This window comes from Anastrepha obliqua, chromosome 5, assembly GCF_027943255.1.
Source record: "Anastrepha obliqua isolate idAnaObli1 chromosome 5, idAnaObli1_1.0, whole genome shotgun sequence".
Lineage (NCBI taxonomy): Eukaryota > Metazoa > Arthropoda > Insecta > Diptera > Tephritidae > Anastrepha > Anastrepha obliqua.
This window is the reverse complement of record NC_072896.1, coordinates 74,826,999-74,838,874: the sequence shown is the minus strand read 5'-3', so window position 1 is coordinate 74,838,874 and position 11,876 is coordinate 74,826,999. Positions and strand designations below refer to the sequence as shown.

Genomic DNA, 11,876 nt, shown 5'->3' with positions numbered 1-11,876 from the left:
AAGAACAGCGAGAAAGATGTTGAAGTTATGTAGCACATAAAGTGTATGTTTTTTGTTTTCTTTTTTTTTTAACTTACTGCAATCATTGTGATGCCCTGTTGGGTGCGACGTAGTAGTAGATCAATGCGATCCTTGATCTCGTTAAGTGTACGCTCTGTTGCTGGATCGGTAGGCAACGTATAACTGATTTCTTGTAGACGTGTTGTTTCCTTTTCCTGGTATTCCAGATTCTCTTGGATTAGCTAAAGAAAGTACGTTTGGAGATTATTACGACACTTATACATTTAATTATTAATAAAATTATTTTCCACCAGCAATTTTATTATGTAAGTAAAAAGTCTTAAAAGTGGAGAGGAGTTTAAATCGTTTATTTTTTCACTCAACTATGTTTTTTTAGAATTTTTAGTTATTTGTTTTCAAGGTAAAAATATCGTGGAGAGAAGTTTAATTTAGTTTATTGTTTAAAGTAAAATTAATTTTTTTTTTATTGCTGTTTTTGTAGCTTTTCATTCAACGGTAGGGTAGAAAATCATCATCAAGTGAATAAAATTTAAATTTAAATCTATGAATGTGGCCTTTAACGCCAAGCAAAAGCATCCACTTTTTAAAATCTTCTGTTATATTAGACATAACATTTTTATTTCTAATCTTATTACTTTTTTTAATTTCAAATCTACCAATTTTTTTATTCTTTTAAATGCCCTTATTCAATTTTTATCTTCACTTGTATGGCTTTTTACTTACATCTTAGTACTTTTTCGAAATTTTGGCCTAAATTTTTCTATTTTTGAATTAATACGTTTACGACTACATTTAAAATATAAGTGAAAAAATATACCTTTGCATTTATTTGTTGTAATGTCTTGTTGAATTGTGTAAAAAATAAAAGCAAACTACGTATTCAAATTTAAAAGCTTTCTAAAAGCATTCAAAGTACTACCAAGCTACTGAAATTGAGAACTAACAAAAATACTGGTTGGAAGCTATGCTTTGGACTACGATAACTAATATTTCGCTACCTCCTCTAAATAGAAATAAGTAGCAGTTTTGATAATTAAAATGCATTAATTGAATGAAATCCATTATTTTTGCGTCAAATTTTTGCGCAAATGATTATCGATCTTTAGCTCCTGGGCGACACTACGTCTACAAAAATGCTGGTCAATTTCGACATTTTCTTTAACGTAATTAACTGTTTCAGTAACGGCATCATAAACACCATTCACAATTTCAGCGGCCTGGCTTGATTTTTCGCCTTTATCAAAGAAAAACTGTGAAATGTACCAATTTTTTTCTTTGTTGACACCCTGTAACTCGCGCCTGAATGGAACAAACGAAAAAACAGCACGAACATTTTTTTTAGTGTGAAATGTCACCCTGACAACGAGTATAAATTTCAAATCATTGGATCGATACTTGACGAGATATCGATCCCTAGAGGCATCTACCGAGAAAATAATGGATTTCTTTTTCCAGTTTCATTTCACAAATTTTGTCTATAAAAACTACAACCCTACAATGCATTTTTTATCGTAATTATTGCCACTTTTATTTTTTGCTAAACTTTTCCTAACAAAAAACTAAAAAACAAATAGAACTTCCATACGGGCTCTTGCGAGCCCGTCAAAAAATAAGCAAAGCATTCAAATAGCGCTTCGCATTTTTTTTTTAATTTTGGAAATAACGAGCCTAGTATATGAGGCAATTCGTTTCACAATTCGCAATGAGGCAAATTCGCTTAAGGGGTCAGCACGCCAATCAAGAAGAAGAAGAAGAAGTATATGAGGCATTTTGAATATAAAAGAATTTTCCAAAAAAAGAAAGATTTCCAAAATCAGCAAGTTATTTTTCCTAAATTTAATGGCTGCGAAACTATAAGGCGGATTTTAGTAAAAATTACAGACGATATAGTTTAACATACGCAGTTTAATAAAAACTGCTGAAGACAATTTTAAAATTTTGTCCGAACAACGCTTCCAAATTGAGGAAATTTACTTTGAAAATAAAAAAAAAAAATCGGTTACGAAGTTCATAGAGCGAAGTGTTGAAGAAGGCGCCTGTCGATTCGTTGGTCTCTGCCCTTCGACTAGGTAAAAAAATTACATAGGAACCTTGGTTTACGTGCCTATAAAATAAAGCTCGTGCAGGAGTTGAAGCCTTATCACCATCGTATACGTCGCATTTTTGATGATTGGGCTCATTCAAATTTTAATTTAAAAAGTAGTGAAAAATTGGGCTGATCGAATGGGCCATGTAATTCATAGCTGTGGCGGCCATATGCCGGATATCATATTAAAAAAAATAAATGCCACAAAATTATCTATCATCTATTATTGTATTATCATTTTAAGTTCTCAAGCTCTTAAGAAAAAAATACCTGATATTTGCACTTTGCTTACTTTTTGACGGACCCATTAACCTATGGCAGGGTTCTCAGAAAATAATTAAAATGTTAATGAATTTACTTTACTCCTTTATTTCATTCCGTTTGCTTTATTTTTCTTATGCATTTCCTACTAATTTTCGTATCTGTAAGTATACGTAATATGTAATAAATATGAAATAATTAAATAACTAACGTAATGTGTAACGTGTAACATATAATGTTACGATAAGAGTTTCAGATATTTCCAAAATCTAACATTTTAAATTGGTCTAAGGCGGTCATGCCTGACTTGGCGCGTAAAATTTCGTAGTTTACGCCTTTCAAAATGTGTCTTAAGAAAAAAATGTATTTCTGTGCAGTTAAGTTTACAACATGAAAGAAAATAATACAATGAAAATTTCATTAAATAAAATAAAAAAAATTAAAATAAAAACAAATTAAATGTGCGATATATGATGGATGCGGTTGTGTTACTGAATTTATGCGACACACGCCAGCATTCACTTAATCGGATTCTTGTTTAAGAAAAAAAATAATCATATGCGTATATATTTGTAAGTACTTGTTAATTACTTGAATTTTGGGTGTAATTAAGATAACTATTTTTTTTTTCCAAGTTTAAAAATAGACAAAGCTAATTTAATTAGGTATTGCAATTATGCAAAATTTTCCTTAGTTATTCTTAGTATGCTGTGGATGTACATGTGTGTGTGTTGGTGGTTGGGGTTGTATGCAGAAAGTGTCATTTACAATACTTTATATAGAATATAAGTATATAGCACATGTCCACATAGTAGCGCGTATTGCATACATACTTACATATTTACAGACAAAATAGTGCATACATACATACGCTACCGCGTACACATACGTACATATGCACATATGTATGCACAATCGTCTTTGCAATCGCGGAGACGTACCTTTAATCCTTGCAGCATACCATCCAGACTTGCGCTGGGCAAATTGCCAATACCATCTTCGACCGTCGATAGGGATTGCAGTAAATCTTCGATATCGTGCGTTAACTCCTATAACATTCGTATTAATAATGTGAGTTTCATTTAAAGTGAATAAGATAGGTTGAGAAATTCGTTATTTGCAAGAAACAAAAGCAAGAAAAAACAAGGAAATGAAAACAATGCCAAATATTATAGAACAATAAGGACAATGAGCCAAAAAATTGTTAGGTAGTTGCTTTTTTTTAATTTTTTTTTTTTTTCGAATGCAATGAACCCAAAATTGTGCGAAATAGAAACAGAATAGAAACACTCGGAACAAGAAACAATGTATAGCAGAATTTTCATAAAAGATAAATGCAAAGAGAATTTTATACAAATTTTAGAAAGTGATGAAGAAACAAAGGTATATAACAAAGGCATTTGTGAATTTTTTTGTTGGTTTTGTTTTTAGAACGCAGAATTACTTTACGTCATGAGATACTATGTACATAAGTAAGTAAATAATTGTATGTAAATACATATATACAAGATATAGGACTGTTGTGTGGGTGAGGGCAATGCAATTATGACTCATTTTGTAAAAGTTCAGAATAGCTTTTTTTGCTTTGTAGAATAAGAGTTTGGGCAAGAGACAGCGTAATTTAGACAGGAAGCATTTGTTTTTTTTTTTGTTTTTGTATTTATATACAACATGCATGACATACAGATGAGATGAGAAATGGCAAATAGTTACAGTGAAACATGCGATGGTATGCAAAAGAACACACAGAGATGAGAAAAAAATTGGTTAATGTTTAATTTTGGTTTTAAGCAGCAGGTTGAAGAGTATTGATACTTATAAGCAGTAAGTATTAATTTTGCTTAAAAACAAAAGTCCGGAAATTTCTAACTTTCACCAATATTTTCTATTAGTCCTTGAAGAAATAAAATGACTTGAGATACCTGAAACTCATTAAATTTTTAAACACTTAAAACCGTTTCGCTATTATTTTCATACATTTAATAGTTGAGTATTTTATTGAAAAAATGAATAAGAAATGGAAGAAATTAAAAATAAGGATAAAATAAATTTAAAAAATATTAAAAAAAAAAAATAAATTACTTAGTTATATTAAGAATATGGCACATTAGAATGGTACAAAACAAAACCTTTTTCTTGGCGCTACTCCCTAAATACGAGTATACTTTTAATTAATTTAAATTTTTTTTTTGTATGTAATTAATATTAATAAAATGCTACCTAAATACTATGGCCAAAGACATGAGACATCTTTTTTGTTCTTTTTTTTCTGTGTAATCTTAACAAAGATGCTACCTAAATACCATTGCCAAAAACAAGAAATTATGTTTGTATTGCAATATTACCCCAATCTAATGCTACCCCAAGAGTTATTAAAACAAAAATTTATATATAACTGAAAACCCCTCAAAATTAAAAAAAAAATTAATATATAAAAAAAATTTTAGTTAAGAAAAATCAAAAACAAAAACAAAAATATTTGACTCCCTTTTTTATTTTTAGCAAACTTTTTCAACTTTAGTGAAGATATACGAGTATTAAAGGAGGAGATCAAATATTATCAACCCGTACATATTTTCAATTAAATTTACGGAAAAGCGCATTATTCACATAAGAATTCAATGGTAATTTTCAAAGCATTGGCATCACAGGTAAATATTATGGATAAAAAAACATAAAAAAGAGTTTCCTATTTCTTTGGTCATAGAAAATTCAGGAGTAAGCATTAAGAAAACAGTTCTTTTTTTGGGTAACCCTACTGTTTGTATGTACCAAGCTAAAGATCAATGAATGAAACATATACTGGGCAAGGTGGCGCAAAATTAATCATACAATTTTTTTAATAACTTTTTTATTAAATAAAAAAAAATAAATCTTTATTTTCAAATAATATTGACGTACGACGCTATTTGCAAAAATTAAATTTAAAACAAAAAATCAAAAAATCTTAATTTTACGCCACCTTGCATTTAGTTTGGGAAAAACCATTATATACCTAATATTATATTTAAGTAGTTACTGTTTTTTTTTAGTTAACAAAAACTACATATTTCAAATAATAACAGTTATTGTTGAAGGCGAGTCGCAGTATTTAGTGTTACAATAAAAAGAATTACTAAAATATAAAAACTACATACGCCTTGTTCAGATTTAAAGTTATCGCGTAAAAGAGAAAATGCGCAAACCCGTCAGCCGAAGAAATTATTAAAAATCAACCATAATTTCGAGCCGCTTCAAACTTGTACTTTATTGCACTAAAATTTAATGGTCTATTAAAGTGCGTACCCAACTTTTTTTGTTTTTAAATTCTGATTAAAACGGTTGAAATTTTTAAGGATATTTTTCGAATTTGTATAAGTCTTTTAGAAATTTCGAAAAATGTTCTTTGACCAAATTGACCAAAAAAAAAAAAAAATTAAAAGTAGTCAAAACTGATCGCGCGTCATATTAGCTGTCAACGATAGTGAGGTATACATGGTTTTTGTCATATGGGGGATTTTACAAAAATATATACCATTCATTTTATTTTCACAAAAGTGTTCATTAGTTAGATATTTAAGAATTAAAATAAAAAAGTTTGACATTCGATATTTTAAATAAAGTTTTAAATGCCTAGCCAGGTATTTAAAAGACTCAAAAGTTCGTTGAGTCTCGGTAAGTTTTGAAAGGGCGAAAAAATACATGCAATATATTCCATTATTTAATTTCTATATTTGTATTTTTTCTAATTTGCAGAAGAAAGCAACACAGGATTTGCAAAATACGCATAAATGCTTTGAAATGCATATACCAGAAGTCATTTTGAGTGATGAGTGAAGTAATTCAGCCTCAAACCAAACATAGGAAAAAATATTTCAATTTTTGCCTGAAAGCTTATTGAGAGCTACTTTCTGAAAATTGCCTGAAATCGATAAGAAATTTTTTATGATTGTTTTCCTCAGAGTTGCTCAGTTGATTTTTCTTACTCTAAGTCTACTTTTAAGAAGTTATTTATAAGACTCTTTTTATAGGGTCTTTGTTTCCAGCTATCTATCTGTCTGTAAGCATCCGGTTTGTTGATTAAAAAATAAATAAAAATAAAAATCGAAAAGTCATTTTTGCCCCCAAATTGAAAACCAATTGCTTGACACTTTAAAAGATTCTTCTCGGCTCAAAAGTTTTTTTAGTGGAATGCTAACTTCTACATTAATACAATTTATATATCTAACTGAGCAATATTTATCTACATGAAGAAAAATGAAAATAAAAATACTGAATTAATTTTTAATTATAAGGAATATTTAAAATATTCATAACATATTATTATATAATGGTAAATAAAAAAATAAGAGCAAAAATATATGTTTAACCATATTATTACTATTTTTTTAATCTAAACCCTCCACTAAAGATTAGTTATTATATTTTTTCATTTGAAAAATGTTTACTAATTATTAAGCATTATTTAGAAAATATTACTGGAATTTTACAAAATAAGATACATAAGGTTAATCATTTTTTTCAGCTTTTAAAGATGCACAAAAGATGACACAAAATAAATCACCCAATTTGTTTTTGAAACACTTTTTTAATAATTAAAAAAAAATGATTTTAACGAAACAATACTTTGCTTTGACCTTTACACGTTCTATTGCTTGTCTGTTTGTGTACTGCAGTTGTCTAGTACAGAAATGCCGAATATGATGACACTTTGTACATTATTATTTATGCACTCAGTATGCGCGCATACATGCGTTGGGCGTTATTTTATGCACGCCCGTACTTGTAGAAACCCCATCTAGGCGGCCAACGCAGCCGAATGGGTTGGTGGGTGATTACCATTCGAAAGTGCGTAGGTTCAAATCCGTGCATAAAGTAGCAAAATAATATAAAACTTGTTTTCTAATAGCTTTCAGCCCTCGGCAGACAATGGCAAAACTCCGCGTGTATTTCTGTCATGAAAAAGCTTCTTACAAAAAGCCCATCTGCCGTTCGAAGTCGGCTTCAAACTGTAGGCCCCTCCATTTGTGAAACAACATCAAGAAGCAAGCCACAAACAGGAGGAGGAGCTCGGCGAAACACCCAAAAAGAGTGTAAACGCCAATTATATGGTTTTGAAGTCGATTTAGGAAAAACATTTTACAGCACTTGAGATCCAACTTTTTTTTTTTGAAGGTTTGATTTCAAGCTGAATATCACTGGCATTTACTTTGGAATATTATTATTTAACATTTTAATTGTATGTTTGTATATGAGACAAGTTTGAAATCAGTTTTTGAATTCAAATTGCTATCCAAGCTTCTTTCAGGTGAGCAACTGAAATTATTTGCGTACAAAAATGTTTGCCTTTGCTAGAGAATTTTTTCTCCAATTGCAGTAAACTTGATAATAAGCGTACGAAGTGGGGAAATATACTGAATTTACATTCAACTCAAGCTCAAGTTCAGGTTTATTTCATTTTTGAGTTTTGTCAAATCATGCAGGTTCAGCTTTAAAAGTTTATTATTTTTTAATTTTTATTTATTTTTATTTTTTATTTTTATTTAAAAATTAATTCGAGAAGTAAAGTTTCTTTTTTTGAAGCCTTTGAACTCTAATTATATTTTTTTTGTTCGATCTGTTCGATTCCCTAACACAAGTAAGTACTATTTACAAATGACCTATTCTCAAAAACCTATCTTTTGAGCAGTCATAAATCACCTTTCAAATATCAACAGCGAATAATGGAGTAAGTGGCACTACCATTTACGCGTCTTCTACAGTTCACAGCTGAAATTGCCCCTAACCACATACATACATAGATTTCAAAGGAGCACGCGTTATAAAAATTGCATTGAAGTGCGTATGTAAGTATGTACAAGTATGTAAATTGATCTGTAAGTAAATATATGCTTATACATACACATTTAGTTACTTATTTCACGAAGCATTAACTTGGCGTCTCCAGTCTTTGCTATTTCTGGAACAAACACTTTTCGCCAAATGCCAATGAAATTAGATTTTCAGCGTTTCACAATCAACTTCGAATAACTTTTAGATTAACTTGACTTAACACAGATATGCAATAGCTTTTTTTCAAAAAGGGGTCTAAACACTTTTCACTACAGTTTTATTTCATTTCAGCTATTCAGCGAATTCCTTTCTTTTCAAAACTAATCCACCTCAAATGTAGGCACATACTCGTATAGGTGCATAGGTGTAGTAGATTTGTGTGATTGCTCGCCACTTATTCGCACAAGACGTTCGTTCACCACTTGCCGAGTGTTACTGCAAAACTGTCGAGCGCATTCCAAACAGAAATCAGAAATCTATTTTAGATGCCCGCAATGCTGACTGCAGCTGAAATCGAGCGAGTTGAATGCAGCCACGAAAGCCGGCAATGCTGCGTGTATTACTTGTTTTGTGCGAATATTTGTGGGCAATATGATGCGGCAAGCAGCAACCGGGTATAAATGCAAATGTGCAAAAGAAATTTTGCATTTACACACACACGATCACACATGCATGCGTGTGCAAGTGTGCGACTATTTCCTGTAGTAACCAAAAGGGGGAGACACATAAAAGGAGTGGTTAGTTATGGACTACCTATTTTGCGGCAATTTTCAAACTACACTAACAATGCTAATGTGAGTTCACTCATTCGCTCATTTATTTAATAGTAGATAATGGGATCACAATATCAATTCGTCTTGTATGCGCATTTCCATGGCAATGTAATCGAAGCCAGTTGTGCTGGTACAGCGCCCAAATGGACTAGTACTGCGCCAGTTCTGAGCTAGTCCAATTTACTACAGGACTAATAAATAAACTATTTATGTATAGTAATTTGCGGTTATTTAAGAAAAATTGCAGCCCAAGATTGCTTACAACACCAACGTCTGAAATGTGTGGGTTGCTGTGGATTTGTGCCTAATTGAGTGGATGATTTGATTTTAAGTATTTTTAAGGAAGTAATTAAAATTACAATTACTTTCATGAGCAATGAATTCTTCTAAGAACTCTCTTATATGACTCAATTGGATTTTGAACAACGAATTTTATTTTCGGATACTTTCAGCTATAAATGAGCTCATCAATTATTCAATTTCAATTGAATTTATTTTTCTACTACCCTCGTTGCGTTTTGGCTGCAACAATTACCATAAAAATGAAAAGATGTTAAATATAAAGTAAGTTCGAGCAAAAAAGCAATTTTTAAACAAAATACAATACATTTTTTTATTGACTAAAAAAAAGAGACCGCTTGTTTGGAATGTTAAGAATAGCATTTTAAAAAGCTTTCTATTTGCACTTTCTTTGTTAAACATATTTGAAAATATTGGGTGGAAAAATGTTTGAAATAAAAAATATACGAAATAGATGCCACAAAAAATTTTTGTTGTATGAGCAGTGACACAGACTTGCAAGAGCCAAATTAAGTTTACAACATACGAATGAACACCAATGTTTCAGCACTAGAAGTAATCGATACGAGGGCTACCAGTGAGAAGATGCGAAGCGGAAGGCTTTTTCTGCATTCAAATAAAATAAATAAACGCACATACACTTCGGTTTGGTGTTAGGCCGAGCTCCTTTTCCTATTTGTGGTGTGCGTCTTGATGCTGTTCCACAAATGGAGGGACTTACAGTTTTAAGCCAACTCCGAACGGCAAATAGTTCTTATGAGGAGCTTTTTCATGGCAGGAGATTCTACATCAGAAAGCACAAATGAGGAATATCTTAGCTTTACTTGCTGTTTCGAATTAGCGCCACTTAACATAGTAAAACAGCAACGGAATGGTGCGCGTTTTTGAGCTCAACCAAAATCATTTGGACGGCTACTGCCTAATAAAGAAGTAACTAATGTGTTTTCCGCGCTTAATGTGGATATAATGAAACAAATATATTTTTATATTATGTTTTATGCATTTCACAGACAATCCAGGAAAGACTGTTGGTAAATTTCTACGATTGAAATGTTGTTATTATTAATCTTAGGCTACAGCGCACTGCGAGCAGAAGAGATCTATAGTGCAAAGCCTGCCGAGGCTTTTAAAAAATTTGAGCACTTTCTGAGGTTTATTGTTCCATAATTCATATGAACACATGGCAATACCACCAAGATGGTTACTATTGCATCCAACATTTTTTCTGGTTATGTCAAAAAGTCACTTGCGGCATATATTTTTAGCATGAAAAATAAGTGTTAAAAATTTTGAGGCAATTCGCGCAACTTCAAGAGCGCTTCCTCCTATTTATTTAACTGAAGTTTTCTTTTGAAGGGCCAAAATTGTCAACGCTTCGAATGGACGATTTGTTGGCTCCATAGAAAACCTCTATATACTAGCAAGCTACTTATGAAAGGAGGGTGGTTCTTATTGCTAGTCTCTAAATTTTTTCCATGGTCGAAGAAATTAAACATCAATTTTTTTTTCGTTTAATACTTAAACGTGCCGCCAACGCTTAGAAAACTGTTACTGAATTCCGAAGAGACAAATGCACTATTTTGTAAATTTCGTACAAAATAATTACATGACGATATTTTCTTCTGATCTTTGCATTTCCCTTCACAATTATTAAAAAACCAACGGCACCAAAAAAAATCAACAAAAAAAAATAAGAATTTTTCAATTTAACTTTTAATAGTTTATTTTTTATTTTTGGGAACTCTTAGAGCTCCTATAGTTTAACTTCCTGTTTTTTACACATTTGTGTCGCAGAATTAAAAGAGCAGACTACAAAATATCCATCTGTAAACATTTTATACAAAATTTAAGAAAACGTCCATACTTCCCGAAGGAATTCAATTGTAATTTTCAAAGCGTTGGCAGGCCGGATAAATATTAGTTAAAAAAATTAAAAACGATGTCTAATTTTTTGCCCATAGAAAGGGGCCCTATGCGCCGAAGTGGGGTGAAAAAAGATAAAAAAATAATTGTTTTTTTAGCTGCTTGAGAACTAACGTTAGCAGCGGCGAGTATTGTATGCGATGGAACAATGCGCTGTATAAGCTTCACAACGATATAGACATAGTGCAGCGAATAAAGATTCCACGATACAAACGCTCTAGCTCTGAAAGTATTCGATGCGGTACCAGCTGGTGGTAGCAGAGGCAGAGGAAGGCCTCCTAGGCGTTGAAAAGATCAGGTAGAGAAGGACTGAGCTTCACTTGGAGTTTCCAATCGGCGCTGATTAGCACGAGAAATAAACGACTGGCGCTTTATTAAACTCGGCCAAAATCGTGTAAGCGTTTATCACGCCAATTAAGAAGAAGAAGCAACTTGAGTGCTAGATTTTATAAGAAGTTGCTTCATAGCAGAAATACACTCAGAGGTAGGCATTGAAAATGTGTGCTTATCATCTGCATGGTAGTCAGTTTGGAAATTTTGCTTTAGAGAAATTTGAATATGACAAATTATAAATTTTATTTCTATACAAAAATTGTATAATGACTATTAAAGCAGTATTTTTGGTCCTCTGCTTTTTTAGTGTTTGTTTGCATATATCAAACAAGGATCATAACAATTTGTATTCTATAAACCAAATATTA

General features: G+C 31.4%; 1 protein-coding gene across 8 annotated transcripts in view; it reads right to left on the bottom strand.

Annotated features, from left to right (window-relative positions):
• The window catches only part of LOC129247419 (muscle-specific protein 300 kDa), a 290,571-nt gene that overhangs the window by 38,664 nt on the left and 240,031 nt on the right, over window positions 1–11,876 (bottom strand). For 6 of the 8 annotated variants that reach the window (XM_054886543.1, XM_054886545.1, XM_054886538.1 and 3 more), the window contains exons 19-20: window positions 3,310–3,417; window positions 78–242 (exon numbers count right to left, since the gene is read on the bottom strand). In XM_054886543.1, coding sequence (XP_054742518.1) covers window positions 78–242; window positions 3,310–3,417 — 273 coding nt within the window. The remainder of the gene's footprint in view (window positions 1–77; window positions 243–3,309; window positions 3,418–11,876) is intronic. The other 2 variants (XM_054886542.1, XM_054886546.1) reach the window with 1 other exon arrangement.